The sequence below is a fragment of the Schistocerca americana genome, chromosome 2 (genome assembly GCF_021461395.2).
Source record: "Schistocerca americana isolate TAMUIC-IGC-003095 chromosome 2, iqSchAmer2.1, whole genome shotgun sequence".
In the NCBI taxonomy this organism is placed as follows: domain Eukaryota; kingdom Metazoa; phylum Arthropoda; class Insecta; order Orthoptera; family Acrididae; genus Schistocerca; species Schistocerca americana.
This window is the reverse complement of record NC_060120.1, coordinates 705146497-705167648: the sequence shown is the minus strand read 5'-3', so window position 1 is coordinate 705167648 and position 21152 is coordinate 705146497. Positions and strand designations below refer to the sequence as shown.

The 21152-nt window shown below is 41.7% G+C and overlaps 1 protein-coding gene across 1 annotated transcript in view; it reads right to left on the bottom strand.

Annotated features, from left to right (window-relative positions):
- The window catches only part of LOC124596356 (esterase FE4-like), a 45806-nt gene extending 27362 nt beyond the window's left edge, over window positions 1–18444 (bottom strand). The window contains exons 1-5 of the mRNA XM_047135464.1: window positions 18370–18444; window positions 12262–12399; window positions 9393–9512; window positions 7926–8076; window positions 7167–7352 (exon numbers count right to left, since the gene is read on the bottom strand). Coding sequence (XP_046991420.1) covers window positions 7167–7352; window positions 7926–8076; window positions 9393–9512; window positions 12262–12399; window positions 18370–18438 — 664 coding nt within the window. The 5' untranslated portion in view covers window positions 18439–18444. The remainder of the gene's footprint in view (window positions 1–7166; window positions 7353–7925; window positions 8077–9392; window positions 9513–12261; window positions 12400–18369) is intronic.
- Window positions 18445–21152: the final 2708 nt, after the last annotated feature.

Here is a 21152-nt window from a genome sequence, read left to right as displayed (position 1 = left end):
AACTGCTAAGGTCATCAGTCCCTAAGCTTAAACACTACTTAACCTAAATTATCCTAAGGACAAACACACACACCCATGCCCGAGGGAGGACTCCAACCTCTGCCGGGACCAGCCGCACTGTCCATGATTGCAGCTCCTTAGACCGCTCGGCTAATCCCGCACGGCTACTATTTACCTGAATGTTATTCACGAAGCAGTAGAAAGTACTATTATTTAATAAGACTGGTACCTAAGTAAACCTCATTAGCTGATGAAAGGAGGTGTATTAGAGGGACATCTGTCGATCGATACTTACCGATTATTAAGCATTGCTGGGCAATTCTTGACCGTTACCCGGAAAGACTGATAAAGGATAAAAAGCGAATCCAAAAAAGAATGGATCATTGAGTCACGGGTTCATTAAGAAAGCGAAAAAGCGTCGCAGGCATGCTGAACTACTCCAGTGGCAGATCAACGATTGAGGCGGTATTCATCAGCATTACAATTCTGCAACTAGCGTTCCATTAAAGTCAAGAAAAATGTGATTAACATTTCGTACATGTCGCGAAAGGGCTAAAACTGTGAAATTATGGGTACTGCAGCTCTTACGGTGGCTTACGTACAGCCGTCATTCGACCGCAGGATTCAGAACTAGACAAATGTGAGATTAAATATTAATGGTGCCCAACCTAACATGTTGTAGCTTGTGGATATATGTGGAGACTAATTTTTATTCCACATATTATCTATGGGAAAGCTGGATAAGGAAACGAAGATGATAAGATTAATTTGGCAATTCACAACTGTGATGCTAGATAAAAGTCTTGATACCATAACAGGCGAAACTTCTACAGAAGTCAGGTGTTTCAAGGAGAAACATTTGGTACTGTCATTTGCATAGTGTGTAATAAAAAAAAATGTGATTTGGATCCCAATTTCTTAAGTTTATGACGCCACCTCGTAAGTCACAGCATTTGTGGAGAAATTCTCTTTAATTTCTTCATGTGATATTCGTGAAATAGTGCTCGAAGCTGTAAATCTATATACGACTTGGTTTTCCGGTATGTTGATTTCCCGGAATGTTTGAATCGCAAAATGACGGTGTTTGATAAGATGAGGAATTGGACGGCGGGCAAGGCAACGAAGGGCGACTTAGCACTCATCTTTCGTCACGAATTCGAAATTCCATGGGTGAGGATGACACGGCGGCCGGTCGGTACCGTTGGCCCTTCATGGCCTGGCCTGGCGGAGTTTAGTATAGTTTAGTATTCAACTAAGCCTAACAGATTTTCAAGTATTATTTTGTTGGCGTTTTTACTGCGCGTTATCCGAAATTTTAGCTATTTAAAGAAAAATCAATACACTATTGTTAGTGACTCAGGTAAACCACCGAGGTGGAAATATAGTCAGCCTCACAATTCGTTTAAACATAGTGTCTTATCGGAAATCATATACCATTACTTTCCTTCGCTCATTGAACTAATTTACACAGCTAGAAGTGGCATTAATTGTTTAACATGGCCTCCGATCTACGCTGCAAGTCGATCTTTTTCACATTAACCAATATTGTCAGAGGTGAAAGCAGTGATGAGAGATACAAATTCTATGAATGATAGGGGAACCGTTTTAGCGTTACCAGTAAGTCAGTCAGCAAAACCTGGTCACCTGCAATTCTGCTCTCTACTTCCTACAGTGAGGATGATTTCTAACCTGCCGAAAATTCCGACTGGATAAGGAAAAACTACACTCGCTGACAAGAAACGCGAAGCACCTAGAAGTAATGATTGGATGTCGGTGCAACTACGGACACGTGCACGTCATCGGCTGGTATGTAAATGATCAGAGTTGCAGGCGGAATGGCTATCCGACTACAGTAATGTCATTCATGTTCAGTGTTGTTACGAGTGTTGTTAGTGTTGTGGTAGGGTATACATACGGCGAGAACAGCGTCCCGAGCGGTTCTAGGCGCTTCAGTCTGGAACAGCGCGACCGCTACGGTAGCAGGTTCGAATCCTGCCTCGGGCATGGGTGTGTGCGATGTCCTTAGGGTAGTTAGGTTTAAGTAGTTCTAAATTCTAGGGGACTGATGACCTCAGAAGTTGAGTTCCATAGTGCTCAGAGCCAGAACATCGTCAGATGTTGATTGATCACTGCGAAGAACGCGGTGATTTCATTTATTCGTATGAGACAGCATTTTCAGCGCCTTACAGAGTTTGGAAGCGGCCTCATTGTAGGTCTCCAGTTGGAAGGCTGGCCAGATTTGTGGGGCAGTTAGCTGTGACAGTGACCTGATGTTGGACAACACGGAACGTGAAGGCGGTCGACAACATCAAACCGCCACAATGGAGGATTGTCGTATTGTGCACTAAACACATTTTAACCCTGTTACATCTGTGCCTGCTATCCGAGAACAAGTAATTGTCTCCGTGCAACATCCTATGTCATTCCGCACCATTGGTTGGTGATTTCAGGTGTGCCACAGGGGAGTGTCATAGGACCGTTGTTATTCACAATATACATAAATGACCTTGTGGATGACATCGGAAGTTCACTGAGGCTTTTTGCAGATGATGCTGTGGTGTATCGACAGGTTGTAACAATGGAAAATTGTACTGAAACGCAAGAGGATCTGTAGCGAATTGACGCATGGTGCAGGGAATGGCAATTGAATCTCAATGTAGACAAGTGTATTGTGCTGCGAATACATAGAAAGATAGATCCCTTATCATTTAGCTACAAATAGCAGGTCAGCAACTGGTTAAAAATGGTTCAAATGGCTCTGAGCACTATGGGACTTAACATCTATGGTCATCAGTCCCCTAGAACTTAGAGCTGCTTAAACCTAACTAACCCAAGGACATCACACAACACCCAGTCATCACGAGGCAGAGAAAATCCCTGACCCCGCCGGGAATCGAACCCGGGAACCCGGGCGTCAGCAAGTGGAAGCAGTTAATTCCATAAATTATTTGGGAGTACGCATTAGGAGTGATTTAAATTGGAATGATCATATAAAGTTGATCGTCGGTAAAGCAGATTCCAGACTGAGATTCATTGGAAGAATCCTAAGGAAATGCAATCCGAAAACAATGGAAGAAGGTTACTGTACGCTTGTTCGCCCACTGCTTGAATACTGCTCAGCAGTGTGGGATCCGTACAAGATAGGGTTGATAGAAGAGATAGAGAAGATCCAACGGTGAGCAGCGCGCTTCGTTACAGGATCATTTAGTAATCGCGAAAGCGTTATGGAGATGACAGATAAACTCCAGTGGAAGACTCTGCAGGAGAGACGCTCAGCAACTCGGTACGGGCTTTTGTTAAAGTTTCGAGAACATACCTTCACCGAAGAGTCAAGCAGTATATTGCTCCCTCCTACGTACATCTCGCAAAGAGACCATGAGGATAAAATCAGAGAGATTAGAGCCCACACAGAAGTATACCGACAACCCTTCTTTCCACGAGCAACACGAGACCAATAGAAGGGAGAACCGATAGAGGCACTCAAGGTACCCTCCGCCAGACTCCGTCAGGTGGCTTGCGGAGTATGGATGTAGATGTAGATGTAGACTACCAACAGCTGGAGTAGGGAATTGAGTGGGTTGCCGTGAAAACCACAATACAAACACCTGTGTTTGGGGTGGTGCCGTTATGGGGAAGCGTGGACCGCTGACGAATAGCATCGTATTGTGTGCAGCGACGCATCGCGGTTCTGCACTACCGTGTATGAACGTCGTCGGTAAGTATTATGGTGACCTGGGGTGAAGATTCACTCTTCCGACGTGTTGGATATGCACAACAACCTGGGGTCATAATGTTGGTAGCCTTCTGGCATGATTTTAGTTCACGGCTGGTAGTGGTTGCGAGTACACTGACATCATAATGGTTCGTAACGGACATCCTCCGCCTTCAAGTGTTATCTCTCATGCAGCAGTATTGTGGGGACAGTTTTCAGCGACATGATGGTCGCCCACAGATGGCACGTGTCTCTGTGTGAAACTGTGTTATACTAAGGAATTTCTTTGGCAATTAAGATGCCTAGACCTGCCCCAGTAGAACGTGCGTGGGATTAATTCTCACGTTAACTCTGTTCCAGCGCCAGTCTTGAGGTCAGTTACGTCAGCTGTGGGTCGGTTTGTCTCTGGAGAAGGTACAGTGTCTTTACAAACGAATCAGTGCTTGGAGACAGGCCAAAGAGGGTGCATAATCATAGTGCCAAGTTATTAGGAAATTTGAGTCCAGTTTATGATCACTGAAATAAGAGCACGGACCCTTCCAAAACGTGAAGTTTTACTCCCTTTCCTCCTGCTGTTCTGCAGGCTTCACTTTGTTTCCTGTCAGGTAATATAAGCCGCCTAAGAAGAAATTACATTTTATGCACCTCACTAGCATTCTAGTAATAGAGATCTTGGTAGCGAGAAAGAAAACGGCAGAGTAGAAAAGTAAGAGGAATCGGGTGAGACAGTATCTGTTGGTAATAACTGTCTGCCCCGATAGCTATCGGGGTCAACGTGACGGATTGCCGTCCTACGGGATCAGGTTCGGTTTCCGACTGGGTCGGGGATTTTCTCCGCTCAGGGACTGGGTGTTGTGCTGTTTTCATCATCAATTCATTCCCATCCGGCGCGCAGGTCGCCCAATGTGGCGTCGAATGTAGTAAGACCTGCACCAAGGCGGCCGGACCTGCCCCGCAGGGGCCCTCCCGGATCATTTCCATTTTGTTGGTAATAACTGCTGTCACCAAAACCAAACGCACCATTCTGTCGGTTCTTGAGTTTTACTAAAAAGACGAAGCCATTCAAGTGTCATTCGAGCTGTTATTCGTCATGTATCAGTTTAAATGCCTCGTGAACTTTTATTCATCGGGTATCAGATTACATCGATTTCCTGCACATTGATACAGAGGACGATATGCACCGAGAAAACCTTTATGAAGGATGAACCTGCATTATTAGTTGCTTTGTATTTGCCATGCTGTTAAAGGCGAGCGTTGGGTATCTCATTAAATTTAACTATAAAAGTTTTCACCGCACATCGTATAGCAGCTCGTGACAAGATTACGCAGATTCATACAAGTAAGGACAGTGCTAAGATCGTAGGTCGCAGCATTCATTTAAAGAACAACAGTATGTGTAAGAAAATTTAGATTTGATAACAGTTTATGTAGTTGCAAGTAAATAAAAGGAACACTTTCACAGTCATAAATCGGAAGTAATTTCGTCGGTTGGTACTCTGAATTCATCATATTTTGTGAAGTTTTCAAAAATTATTTTCAAGAAAATTTACAGTTTATCATACGACAACACAGACGCTATGTCCACAGGCGTGAAACTGTTAAAAAACACAAAAATGTTGCTGATATAATGGTTTCTGTACCACATCTACATGTACATGACTATACAATCCACAATTACGTGTCTGGCAGACATCTCATCGAATCACCTTCAAGCTATTTCTTCATCGTAACGGTCTAGAGAAGCGCGCGGTAAAAACAAAGACTTAAGTTTCTCTCTTTTTTTATTACATTGATCATTACTTCCATGTAGGTAGACCCGAAATAAATGTTTTCGCATTCACAGGAAACGATTAAACCACATCAAAAAACTCCACCCGAACTGGCGTATCATATCAGAGGTATTCTCTCCCTCATATCTCGATAAAAAACGAGCTGCTCTTCTTTTAACTTTTCCGATGTCCTCCATCAGTACTATCTGATACAGGTCCCACATCACGCAGCAATATTACAGAAGAGGACGGACAAACGTAGGCTCTTTAGTAGACTTGTTGGATCTCCTAAGTATTCTGCAATAAATCATTGTCTTTGGTTCGCTTTTCCTACACTATCTATATGATTGTTCTAATTTAAGTTGCTGGCAACTGTAAACCTTAGATATTTAGTTAAATCAACGCCTTCAGATTTGTGTGATTTATCGTGTAACCGAAGTTTAACGGATTCCTTTAATACTCATGTGGATGATCTGACAGTTTTTACATTTTAGAGTCAACTGCCACTTTTCACATCATAGAGATATCTAATTTCATAATTAATTTTGAACTTGGTTTTGGCCTTCTGACGACTTTACTAGATGGTAAACGACAGCATCAGCTGCAACCAGTCAAAGAGAGCTGCTCAGTTTGTCTCCTAAATCGTTTATGTAGATTACTTTCCATGAGTTACTACGAGCTGTGATCTTTGTGACAGGAAATCACGAATCCAGTCGCACAACTGAGACGACAGACCACAGGCATGCAATCTGATCAGAAGCCGTTTCAGAGGAACGGTTCAGAAGTCTTCTGGAAATCTAGAAGTATTGAATCAATTTGACATCTCCTGTCGATATCACTCATAGCCTCGTGCGAATAAAGAGATAGTTGAGTTTCACAGAAACGATATTTTCTCAGTCAGTGTTGACTAGGTATCTTCTAGATAATTCATGATGATCGAACACAGTACATGTTCCAAAATCCTACTACAAACCGACATTAGTGATATAGGTCTGTAATTCAGCGGATTACTCCTACATCCTTTCTTGAGTACTGCTGTGACCAGTGGAAGTTTCCAGTCTTTAGTTTCGAATCTTTCGCCGAGTGAGCAATTGCATATGACTGCAAAGTGCGGAGCTATTGTATCAGGTCGTATACAAGGCCTTGCCTTTATTAAGTAATTTAAGCTGTTTCACTAAATCATAGATATCTATTTATAAGTCGCAGCAGTTCTTGATTCGAATTCTTTATATTTATTTCTTCATATTCGGCGAAAGAATTTCGCAAAACGGTTTTTAGTATCTCTGCTTTAGTGGAAATTCCACTGCCACTGTTAATAACTGGTCGCATTTTGAGCATTTAAGGAGACTAAAAGGCACTCAGTTTTCTTTATGTTTTACTTTAATTTCGAAGGTTGTATGCTGAAACAAGATTTTGTAATTATAACACCGATATCGGTACAAGTGATTTCTGATTACACCAGAATGTTTAACAGCCTTTATTTTTAATTCATGAGAGTAAATGTCGCTATAAAGTTGAAATTTTTTTAAATTATGTTAAATTATGCACCTTAGCGAATTTATACTCTTTTACTTGGAGTCGCAACGCGTTTTACCCGCAGAAAATGGTATGAATTGAGAAATTCGAGTCTAAACTCTATGAAGTAGGTTCATAAGGTGCTTAAAATTTAACGCTAAGTAATTTACCTTTACTAAGTGGAGACAAGACATGGTAATGAATAGAAGCTCCTCCAGCGCTTTGTCCAAAGATAGTCACTCTCTCTGGATCTCCGCCAAACGCAGCTACATTTCTCTGCACCCACCTCAGGGCCTCCACTTGATCCTTGAGGGCCATGTTTCCAGGGACGACTTCATCTCCGGTGCTGAGGAAACCTAGACAGAGCATGTACAATGAATTCATTGGGCGTCCAAGTAAGGTTGCAAACATTACAATTCCTTTAGAAATAGCTGCAAGTTGAACAATGACATCAGGATAACGTATTTCGAAGGAATGAGACTTATAATTCGTATAGGATCCCCTTTCATTACCTTCTGTCAGTTTACAATTATTTCTACCCTAACCATTCCATCTGTACCTTTAAATAAAAAAAAAACTTTATTTCACTTGGTCATTAAAGTACTCTAACCAAACTATCTCTTTTTCACATCGTAACGTAATTACTCTTGTAGTATTTGATGGCATTAATACAATATTCTGCATTGTTGTCTTTCAAGTGCGGAAGGAGTCACTATGTGTGCATTACTTCCGGAAGAATTTCGTTGAGAACTTCCTTTAAGAATCTGCATTTTCCCTGAAGATGATACTGAAATGCCAGTATTAACATGTGTTGCGTGACCACAGTAATCGATTCAGCGTACAGTAGTATACTCACGAAACAATAGACAGAAAACACAACGAAATAAATCGTAACATATAATAAAAGCGCATTTCCTAGCGTACATTACCTAGTAGTCCGAGACGGTAATTCATACTAACAAACACAACATCGTTGTCCACAAAGTAATGGGGCTTATACAAATTAGCTTTTCCCGCGGTGAAACATCCTCCGTGAATCCAAACCATGACAGCTTTAAGTGCATCACCTTGCGTTGGCATCTGTATAGACATTGCGAATAATACTTTAGAGACTGGACAAATATTTAATACGACAGTAATGGTAAATATAATAAAAAATCTTTATTCATGATTCTATCAAGTTCTAGGCCTTGTTCAACATCAAACTGCAGGAACGTACCATCGTTATGTAATAAGTAAAGGAAATCGTATGTCCACTAAGGCTGTGTAACATTTAAATAGTTTTTCCGCATACTGCCGAATTTCAAATTAACAGTCTTTTAAAATCTCCAGATATATACATAGGCAGACTGCATATGAAATACAAAAAGAAAAAGAGAAAATGTCAACACATAGTTCAAACACATAGTCTAATAAATTGGATTTAAATGTAAAAAAAAGTGTGACAAATCTGATGGGACTTAACTGCTAAGGTCATCAGTCCCTAAGCTTACACACTACTTAACTTAAATTATCCTAAGGACAAACACACACACACCCACGCCCGAGGGAGGACTCAAGCCTCCGCCGGGACCAGCCGCACAGTCCATGACTGCAGCGCCCTAGACCGCTCGGCTACCCCGCGCGGCGATTTAAATGTCACTATACAACTTTAGTACATATAACTATTTCATATCTATAGCCAAAAAACTACTCAACAAAATTAAGTTATCCTGCACATAATGAGTCAATATCAGGTTTTTCCCAAACTGTGTTCCACAAAACACCAGTGTTCTGGCGGAAGAGAATAAGGACTCCGATAAAATTTGTTAATAATATGGTGTTCTTTTTCGACATTTTGACGATGTTACTTGTTTTTTTTTTTTTAGTTTCATTATGATTTCTGTATCATTAGGTATCATTTAAAATTGAATTAATCAGTGAATAAAAAAGTTCTCTCATTTTAAAAAATTTTGCTGACCTTCAAAATAACTAAGATGATGCATCAAAGCAGCAGGATTCTCAGTGCTCCGTCAGAGGAAACGTTTGGGAGCTCCTGGTCTAGATGGTCAGTGGTGACTTGCATTGTTCCACGTGTAGAAAAGGGCAAAAAATGAATAAGGAAACTAAAAAAAAACTGTGTAGTCAGTTTGATAAAGATGTGAGCACAGTTACCTATTCTTGCCTTTTGCAATAAAATTTACAGTGATGAACCAAACCATTACGATCACCTCCTTGATAGTCTGACGGTGCACCTTCGCAACTCGTTACAGCAGCGATTCCACGTGTCACGGATTCAAAAGTTCGTTGTAGGTTAATTTAGTTTTGATGTTTGTCGATCCAAGCGTAAGGAATACAATTAAACGCATTTCTTAAAATTACTTTGAGTTAAAGCTTATTTTACTCGAGATACGTACTGCCGGTGTGAACACGTTGAGGTATAAGCAGTCCTCTGAACCATACGTAGCCTGGGTGCAGGCTGATCCGAACTCCAGAGCATCTCGAACTCCTGTCCAGGCTGCCTTTCTTACAGGCGGCTGTGAAAAGTTGATACAGTATTTCAGTACACAATGTATTCCAGACGATGCCATACAAAAGGTTATCGATTTACTTCAAGTATGTTTTGAATAAAACTACAACCTTCTGGTGTACTTTAGTATTGGAAGTGGCCTAATTCGGTCGCAACTGTTGATTAAAATAAAAAAAGGAAAAAATGATTTTGATGTGTGCTACGTTTCTAAAATAATAAAACCAGGTCACTATAATCTCCTGTCGATACAACGCCGCTGTTCTGCGTACCACTAATTGCTTCTAAGTTATCATACATATCGGAATCAGTTCATGCTAACAAAATTAATTCGCAAAAATTAAAATTAATTACGTTAAGGGTACAACAAATAATGACTTAGATTCATCTGTAGGATAGAGGGGAAACTGCGAATTCTCTGTGAATGTATAATGATGAAAATATACAAAATACCACATTTTGTGCAATCTCTACGAATCGAAAAGTTTTGGAAATTTGTGGTAAGTTCTTATGGGACCAAACCACTTAGGTCACTGGTCCCTAGGCTTACATCCTACTTAATCTACCTTAAACTAACTTACGCTAAGTACAACACATACACCCACGCCTGAGGAACGACTCGAACCTCCGGAGGCGGAAGCCGCTCGAACCGTGGCAAGACGGTTAGACCACGCGGCTACCCCGGTCGACCCTACGGATGAAACTGGCAACAAAACAATAGTACAGACTATGCTAATGGTTCTGAGCAATATGGGACTCAACTGCTGAGGTCATTAGTCCCCTAAAACTTAGAACTAGTTAAACCTAACTAACCTAAGGACATCACAAACATCCATGCCCGAGGCAGGATTCGAACCTGCGACCGTAGCGGTCTTGCGGTTCCAGACTGCAGCGCCTTTAACCGCACGGCCACTTCGGCCGGCAGTACAGACTATGCTAAAACACAGTTATAGTACGTACTTTCGACATCAGAAGGAACTAATTGGAAATGTGAACCCGTACAAAGGTCGGCTGATCAGTAAGACATTTTCAACAAAAGTCTACTATAACGTCACACAAGGTAGCATGAAAACAGATGTTCTAAGAAACTCGAATGTATCATCCGAACTATAGCCATTCCCACGAATATTAACGTCATTAGCTAAACTTTGATGTAATTGCAAAGTAGGGTAACATTTTACATTACGTCACAATTTCTTAATTGGTAACAATTTCTTAACTGGAACATTTTCTTACTCTGAGCACACTTGCCTCTTAAGTAACAAGTGTGTGATATTTCTTAAGCACTGGTGCTCAGCTTAAATAACTACGAGAGGGTATAGGTATAGTTATTACAAGGATTTTGCTGTTCGTGTTTATTATATGTCATATGATGATCAATAACACCCAACAAACCTGTCAATATCCCTGAGATATTTGTTGTTGTTCGAACGCACGAGTATTACGTAAGGATAGCAGATTGGTGGATATGGCGACGCGTCTGTACGTTGGTGCAGTTTACGCATTCTCATTTTGTTGCTGTTTTATATATTTTTATATTTCTCTCTGAGCTTACATTTACATTTTTTCTGTACGCCAAATAAACAAGTGTGATACGTAGAGCGCGAATGCTAAATACAAGTTCTGCTGACCGTCATCGTTCCTGCGACATCGTGAATTTGATAAAATTGTCTACCTGTAACTTTTTGAGCAACTGTAGACCAACATGTTTCGCTCGCCGGATGTGAACCCTGATCCACAATTGCCTATCACATTTTTGTTTTGTGTTCCCACATCTCTTCATATCTGCATAAAGTGTTATTGTCTCTTACAGAAGCTGTCTTGAGTACCTCTTGTATTACACGAGTGATGAATTGTGTAACTGATGTAAACTGGATGTACGGTAGCGACAGCTATCGTGTGATTTGGGAGTTGTTGCTGCATCTCAGTCTGCTAAGAGATTTTGTGTGTGTGTGTGTGTGTGTGTGTGTGCATACGGAGTGAATGGAGAGGAGAACCTATAAGATTGACACAATGTCGCATTCTAAATCGAGCGTGTTTTGATATATCTGCTGAAGCGCCATATATATAACAATGGGGTACGTTGTTAGCGAAAACCTCATGTTCGTTTATTCAGCACCCTAAATCTCCAAAAGTTTCTGCACCAGTTGCTTCCGAATTTTGACACATGTGCGTGTTTCCATACACCCTAATAAATGTAATATATAAATAAAAAAAGTACTATGTAAAGGGGAAACGTTTAAACCAAAAATTTGTAAAAGTTTTTGACCGATTTACTTCAAATTTTTACCCAATGGACATTCGGATGAACATAAGCTACATATTGTTAATATACGTATAATACATAAATGTGTATAAAATATATAAAGAATGGGTTGGGAGGAGAAAATGAACATAGAAAAGGGGGAGGAGGTGATGAACACAGAGAGAGCGAAGGAGGAAGAGATAGACAAAGAAATGGGAAGGAGGAGATGGACGCAGACAGGGGAGACAAGGAGATCAGGACGTGTTTCCAATCCCCCAAACACGTTAGAAACGAGTACTTTCTTTTTTCCTTGTTTTCCATTTATCCAGACCGAGCCATAGTGACGCGCGTCGCGAACAGTTAGTAACAAATACATCGAAAATAAATAGTTGGTCTCTAAAAACACCACTAAAACATATGTCTTGTATTCTGATTCAGGTATCAAGAAACATCAGTTAACACCACTATACGAGACAAGAAGACAACATACACGCATAGCAGCTTAATGACTTGCCTGGAATCTGAGGTCGCCGACTGGAGGTTCTGCATACGCGATGCCTCTGAAGCTGTACATCGTCTTATTAGTGCGCGTGCTCTCCACTTGACCTCGGACGTCTCCTTCTTGTATACTGACTGTCACGTATTCCTGTGCCTGCATGGAAACTTTCTGCTTTAGACACTTCATTTATTAGAATTTAGAAGTTTTCAAAAGAAATTATACTCTTAACTAGCATTCTAAATGTTGTAAAATGAAGTACTTTTTAGCAGATGATTAAATGTGAATATCTTGTGGTGTAAAGAGTCTGAACACTGGTATTTAACAGAGTGACGTCATCTTGTGATGAGACAAGGGACTCGTCTGTCAGTCAGTCTATATTTTTCCCAAAATCGCCGAGGGGGAAATGCAAGGAAGGATCACTAGGAGATATCCCGGCGAAGTTCGTTTCCCATCCTTCTCCCATCCGAGATTGTCAACCTTCTCTTAAAACTTCATCCTCGACATTGTATTGAACCCTTATCTATAAATGTTGTAAGCGATAGTTGTTTACAGTGTACCACAGGGATGCAGAGAAAGTCGAGACGAAGAATTTGATATAGCACACTTATTGCGTAACGATCTGTAGAACAACCTGAAATTGGCATACGTAAGTCACCTATGTCACGCCCCTCACCCTCGTATGCCACCGACTTTCTTTATCATTGGTAAGATAACATTTTCTGTGAGGGAAGTGAAAGAAAAAGATTTTTAATAACTTACGCAAAAACTAATTTTGTTTCCAATTCGAACTATATTTAACTCCTACAGCAACAGTACCCTCGCAGTAGTAAGACCAGAGAAATAAAACGATTACGCTGTTAACATTCACAAAATTGTCAGATAACATTTATATGAACGTCAGTTTTATATTTTGTAAATGCACGACTAAGCAATTACGTAAGAGGGCCAGAGAATATTAAAAATGTCTCGTGACGCGCAAGCGCTATACATTAGGTGGTTGTTTTACGTTAGTTTGAGGTTGGTAGGCGAGAAGTGTCTTACATCTAACTGTTCACCTCTACTTCCCCTATACCACTGTGTACGGTGTAAACAGTTACTGTTTAAATTTGCACCCTGTATAAAGAGTAAAGCAATACACAGACACAGCAGATGTAGCTGACGTGTTTTCATGATAAAACGTTTTCCCTTTCACTTGATATTGTCTTTCTCGTGATGAATAGCTCCTGTGCCGTGTTGCAACATAAGCGGTTTAGTGAAATGACACTGCTTGACTGTTGATGTACAGAACGATGTGTAATCTGAAATTATGGACACTGCCACGAAACTACTGACAATAATTTACATGTATTCATTTTTCTTGTTTCATCATCTATTGCTATTTCACAATGAGTTATGCCGTAACTTTCGCACTGACTTTTCAAACTCATATATATCCCATCTGAATATCTAACGGCTGTACAGGGACGAAGGGTATGATTTAACGCCTCGTACATTGTATGATTTCTGGAAAAAGACTTCAAGCCAAACTGGATAAGGTTCCATGCCGGAAAACACTCGAAATTATTTAAAGTGACCTCGTGAAACGCCAGTGGAAATGCTTAGACAATGATCTGAACAGAACTCCTCAGGCATGAGGGTCAAGTGCTTCAACTACAGCAGTATGAAGTCCGGTGCTAATGGTAATTGGTGTCACTACAGTCATTGGGTTTGTCAGTTTTCCATTTGAGGATAATATTCAGTATATTGGTTTGCAACCAGTTTTAATGTTCTGGCTCTACCCTTGCTTCTTCCTTACGTATCTTATACCCAACAAGTGAGTGTAGCTGTTACTTTCGGTCGGAAGCAACCTAGTATGAATCAACGTGGTAGATGAAACTTTCGGTGTCAGAACGTACTGTCGAAGAGAGACAGACAGGGGTACACACGTCCTAATGACCAGTTTGCGTACGTAAATGGTGAACTGTTTAACACATCTCTCCACAGTGCCTTATGTAGTAAAGTTGAGTGACACTGTTGATGATTCGTCAGTTGCGTGACGACGCAGCGCCCCCGTCATCTTGTGGCTATTTTGTGGGCGCTGGATTCTCCTTTTACTCTCTTGTCGTTCCTATCAGCGTCCGTAAAAATGCAGAAGTACCGCCCAAGCACGTGATTTTTTGTGTTGAGCAATGAAGCAGGACCCTTCACCAATATTTAATTTTTTTTTTGTCATCAGTCTACTGACTGGTTTGATGCGGCCCGCCACGAATTCCTTTCCTGTGCTAACCTCTTCATCTCAGAGTAGCACTTGCAACCTACGTACTCAATTATTTGCTTGACGTATTCCAATCTCTGTCTTCCTCTACAGTTTTTGCCCTCTGTAGCTCCCTCTAGTACCATGGAAGTCATTCCCTTATGTCTTAGCAGATGTCCTATCATCCTGTCCCTTCTCCTTATCAGTGTTTTCCACATATTCCTTTCCTCTCCGATTCTACGTAGAACCTCCTCATTCCTTACCTTATCAGTCCACCTAATTTTCAACATTCGTCTATAGCGCCACATCTCAAATGCTTCGATTCTCTTCTGTTCCGGTTTTCCCACAGTCCATGTTTCACTACCATGCAATGCTGTACTCCAGGCGTACATCCTCAGAAATTTCTTCCTCAGATTAAGGCCGGTATTTGATATTAGTAGACTTCTCTTGGCCAGAAATGCCTTTTTTGCCATAGCGAGTCTGCTTTTGATGTCCTCCTTGCTCCGTCCGTCATTGGTTATTTTACTGCCTAGGTAGCACAATTCCTTAACTTCATTGACTTCGTGACCATCAATCCTGATGTTAAGTTTCTCGCTGTCCTCATTTCTACTACTTCTCATTACCTTCGTCTTTCTCCGATTTACTCTCAAACCATACTGTGTACTCATTAGACTGTTCATTCCGTTCAGCAGATCATTTAATTCTTCTTCACTTTCACGCAGGATAGCAATGTCATCAGCGAATCGTATCATTGATATCCTTTCACCTTGTATTTTAATTCCACTCCTGAACCTTTCTTTTATTTCCATCATTGCTTCCTCGATGTACAGATTGAAGAGTAGGGGCGAAAGGCTACAGCCTTGTCTTACACCCTTCTTAATACGAGCACTTCGTTCTTGATCGTCCACTCTTATTATTCCCTCTTGGTTGCTGTACATATTGTATATGATCCGTCTCTCCCTATAGCTTACCCCTACTTTTTTCAGAATCTCGAACAGCTTGCACCATTTTATATTGTCGAACGCTTTTTCCAGGTCGACAAATCCTATGAAAGTGTCTTGATTTTTCTTTAGCCTTGCTTCCATTATTAGCCGTAACATCAGAATTGCCTCTCTCGTTCCTTTACTTTTCCTAAAGCCAAACTGATCGTCACCTAGCGCATTCTCAATTTTCTTTTCCATTCTTCTGTATATTATTCTTGTAAGCAGCTTCGATGCATGAGCTGTTAAGCTGATTGTGCGATAATTCTCGCACTTGTCAGCTCTTGCCGTCTTCGGAATTGTGTGGATGATGCTTTTCCGAAAGTCAGATGGTATATCGCCAGACTCATATATTCTACACACCAACGTGTATAGTCGTTTTGTTGCCACTTCCCCCAATGATTTTAGAAATTATGATGGAATGTTATCTATCCCTTCTGCCTTATTTGACCGTAAGTCCTCCAAAGCTCTTTTAAATTCCGATTCTAATACTGGATCCCCTATCTCTTCTAAATCCACTCCTGTTTCTTCTTCTATCACATCAGACAAATCTTCACCCTTATAGAGGCTTTCAATGTATTCTTTCCACCTATCTGCTCTCTCCTCTGCATTTAACAGTGGAATTCTCGTTGCACTCTTAATGTTACCACCGTTGCTTTTAATGTCACCAAAGGTTGTTTTGACTTTCCTGTATGCTGAGTCTGTCCTTCCGACAATCATATCTTTTTCGATGTCTTCACATTTTTCCTGCAGCCATTTCGTCTTAGCTTCGCTGCACTTCCTATTTATTTCATTCCTCAGCGACTTTTATTTCTGTATTCCTGATTTTCCCGGAACATGTTTGTACTTGCTCCTTTCATCAGTCAACTGAAGTATTTCTTCTGTTACCCATGGTTTCTTCGCAGCTACCTTCTTTGTACCTATGTTTTCCTTCCCAACTTCTGTGATGGCCCTTTTTAGAGATGTCCATTCCTCTTCAACTGTACTGCCTACTGCGCTATTCCTTATTGCTGTATCTACAGCGTTAGAGAACTTCAAACGTATCTCGTCATTCCTTAGTACTTCCGTATCCCACTTCCTTGCGTATTGATTCTTCCTGGCTAATGTCTTGAACTTCAGCCTACTCTTCATCACTACTATATTATGATCTGAGTCTATATCTGCTCCTGGGTACGCCTTACAATCCAGTATCTGATTTCGGAATCTCTGTCTGACCATGATGTAATCTAATTGAAATCTTCCCGTATCTCCTGGCCTTTTGCAAGTATACCTCCTCCTCTTATGACTCTTAAACAGGGTATTCGCTATTACTATCTGAAACTTGTTACAGAACTCAATTAGTCTTTCTCCTCTTTCATTCCTTGTCCCAAGCCCATATTCTCCTGTAACCTTTTCTTCTACTCCTTCCCCTACAACTGCATTCCAGTCGCCCATGACTATTAGATTTTCGTCCCCCTTTACATACTGCATTACCCTTTCAATATCCTCATACACTTTCTCTATCTGTTCATCTTCAGCTTGCGACGTCGGCATGTATACCTGAACTATCGTTGTCGGTGTTGGTCTGCTGTCGATTCTGATTAGAACAACCCGGTCACTGAACTGTTCACAGTAACACACCCTCTGCCCTACCTTCCTATTCATAACGAATCCTACACCTGTTATACCATTTTCTGCTGCTGTTGATATTACCCGATACTCATCTGACCAGTAATCCTTGTCTTCCTTCCACTTCACTTCACTGACCCCTACTATATCTAGATTGAGCCTTTGCATTTCCCTTTTCAGATTTTCTAGTTTCCCTACCACGTTCAAGCTTCTGACATTCCACGCCCCGACTCGTAGAACGTTATCCTTTCGTTGATTATTCAATCTTTTTCTCATGGTAACCTCCCCCTTGGCAGTCCCCTCCCGGAGATCCGAATGGGGGACTATTCCGTAATCTTTTGCGAATGTAGAGATCATCATGACACTTCTTCAATTACAGGCCACATGTCCTGTGGATACACGTTACGTGTCTTTAACGCAGTGGTTTCCATTGCCTTCTGCATCCTCATGTCGTTGATCATTGCTGATTCTTCCGCCTTTAGGGGCAATTTCCCACCCCTAGGACAAGAGAGTGCCCTGAACCTCTATCCGCTCCTCCGCCCTCTTTGACAAGGCCGTTGGCAGAATGAGGCTGACTTCTTATGCCGGAAGTCTTCGGCCGGCAATGCTGATTATTTATCTAAATTTAGGCAGTGGCGGGGATCGAACCCGGGACCGAAGACGTTTTGATTATGAATCAAAGACGCTACCCCTAGACCACGGGTACAATTTTCTGCTATTTGATAACTGGGCACAATCCAGACAGCAGAAAGCTAACGTTCCCTCTGGGTCTCCTGCTGCATCGACTGGCTCTGGTAAAAGGACACCAGGCTTACACCTGAGTCAACCAATGATTTAAGGCGTCATTTCAGCGGTATACTTCTGGTCATATTTCTAAGAATTATTCAGTTCTCTGTAGTTGTCAGTAGGATGTACGGGGCCGCCTGTGGCTACTGTCGTTATCAACACGACACTAATCACTGAAGCGGAAGTGGAATTGGTGATATCAAACGTAAACACAATGAAGCATTCGACTGCTTAATGTTAATTTTGGGAAGTTCCGCGATTGAGGAAGTTAAGCATAATATTTGTCAGTTTATGTACCGCGTATTGTCCCTCAATTGTTTGATTCCGGCTACCACCTTCGATCGCTGTTACATTCTATTTTTACCTCACGTTCCACATGTGCAAACAATTCGCTATTGAGGCGTCAATATGACAATTATCATTTAGTTGGTACTACACTAGCATAGTCAACATATTATATAGTACCATTAAATGAGTTCCAAAAACGATAACACTATGTGAAACAAAGAAACTTACGTTAATGAAGCATGGTGAAAAACAAGAAAGCACTATCGTGCTCACAAAAAGCACTGTGATGCACTTCATTTTGCTTCTGAAATGCTGGTGCTGCTAGGTAATTATGTGTGCCTGTCTTTATATAGCAGTCGTGCTTATCGCCGCAAAGTACTTAACCTTTTAAAGGAACACTTGATTACGATGTATATCGGTGCATAGAGTGAACGGTTTGCGTCACTGGAAACTGCTAGTTCTATACAGTCTTTCAGATCTTACTGTGAAGGACGTATTGCGTTGCAATTGAAGTTCGCCGAAGTCTGGTGTTGAATGATTAACAGGGAAAGAGATTAGCTGCCATTCTAATTTAAACGAAGCACAGTGCTTATAAGTTATTAAAGCGTCCGTATTCACGAAGAAAAGAATGTACTAATACTACCAAAATTTTGTAGCGGAGTTATGGAAGGACTTCGCAGGTGCAGAGACATTAGGAAAAAAGTAAACTTGAAAGAATGACATATGGATCGCAACCGATTTATCACTGATAGCTTAACTTCGTTTGCTCAACAGTTTCAACTTTTGAGAATCATGGAAACATGCATGGGGTGGAAACACACACACAAAAAAAACAACTAGAGACAACCCATTACCATGTTTAACACGGTTCAGGAAAACCGTTGTCATTCAAAACTGCTTCATGTCGTCGCAGAATGGGTAAGTACAGGTACTGCTTGGTCCTCAAGGTTATCTCATACAATACTTCCTGCAAAATAATGACAAGTTCAGGTTACGATTATGGAGTGGAAACTCTCATGGACCCTTCTCTCCGAACAGGACCACAAACGCCCAATAATAGTGAGATATCATAAGTAAGGTGACCAGGATAGATACGACAGTTCATCCTCATTCTCAAAAAACCAGCCATGGACGATCCGAGCTGTGTGACCAAGGGGCCACACGTCTTGGGAGACAACATCTCCATCGAGAAACAAATGTTGTACCATACGTTATACCTGATCGCCCCAAATAGTCACATAATACTCGGCAGTATTGCGACCTTTCAAAACACCCATGGGGTATACGGAATACCATGAAGTGGCTGCGCAAATAATCACCGAACTCACCTCATGGTTTACTCTTGGCATGTGGACTTGAAAATATATTGAAACAATGTGCAACGAGACTCATTCAAATGATTTTCTCCCATTGCTTCGTAATACTGGTGTTATGACTCCAGGGCCATGCTTTCATCTTATCATCACTGATGTGTGGTTTTGGAATTACATTTTGTCCTGCAATCCAGCTTATGGATCTCCCTCCGTGCTGTTGTTTTACTGACAGGGTTCGTGAATGCGACATTCAGTCCTGGAGTGACTTTTGCAGCTGTAATCATACTGTTTTTGTCACAATTCTCTTCAATGACCGTCTGTTAGGATCAGTAAACAAATATTTTAGTCATTGTTGTGACTTAATGGTTGGTGTTTTCTATTTCCTTGTATGTAGTGTAAAACTCCGAAACACTCCCTCTTGAAACACAAAATATTTAGTCTACCATGGTCACATTTCTCTTACCTTCGACATAATTCACTCAGAACTACACAGACCAATGTTCTGATCACGACTGACATTTGCAACGTACTGAGGACATTGGATAGGTGGTCAAATACAACAGTTCAAAGGGAAGACTTGGCCAGCGCCTGCATTTATGTTCAAGCATGCATTTCTCGCTCTGTTCATTTTTGTACAACCCCCCAAGAGTGCTCCCTGCCGCCGTTGGATAAGCAGCTGCAGCAGCAAGTCGTATACTCCTAGCTCACTCATTTGTTACATAGTTTAATTCTTAATTTCTTTGCGTGTTTTTGGTACTTGCGTTGTTTAATTCATAAATTTCGGGCGTATTATAGTATTTGAGAGTGTAGCATCGCGTTTTAGTACCTGAATAGTGTAAATTCGCGTAGTCTCCTTCCGCCGACGAGCAGTGTCAGCTGTGCGCAAGTAGCAGCATTACTGCATTTACTAGGCAATCTTGTATTTTAATAACCGTTTAAATTTTGTCGATTTGTTTGCGCTCTCTGTAGATTAGTTCAGACGTTCTTTGCAAAACAGTTTTTAGCATGGATAGGGACTGCAACTGCTGTGTTCGGATGCAGGCTGAGTTGGCATCCCTTCGCTCCCAGCTTCAGGCAGTGTTGGCTTCGGTCACACAGCTTGAGGCTGTTGCCAATGGGCTTCACTGTGGGGGTCCAGATGGGGGTTTGTCGGAGACGGCCAGCTCGTCCCACGCATCCCCTGATCGGACTACGACTGTGGTTGCCCGGGATACTGCCCACATTGAGGCTGATCCCTCACCTGTGGTAGAGTGGGAGGTCGTCTCATGGTGTGGCAGGGGGCGAAAGACATTCCGGAGGGCTGAACGGAAAGCCTCTCCAGTTTGTCTGACGAACCGGTTTCAGGCTCTGTCTCAGGCTGATACTGATCTTCGGCCTGACATGGCTGCTTGTCCTGTTCCAAAGGTTGCCCCTCAGTCTGCAAGATCCGGGCAGTCGCAGAGGGTGGGCTTACTGGTAGTTGGGAGCTCCAACGTCAGGCGCGTAATGGGGCCCCTTAGGGAAATGGCAGCAAGAGAGGGGAAGAAAACCAATGTGCACTCCGTGTGCATACCGGGGGGAGTCATTCCAGATGTGGAAAGGATCCTACGGGATGCCATGAAGGGTACAGGGTGCACCCATCTGCAGGGGGTCGCTCATTTCGGCACCAATGATGTGTGTCGCTATGGATCGGAGGAAATCCTCTCTGGCTTCCGGCGG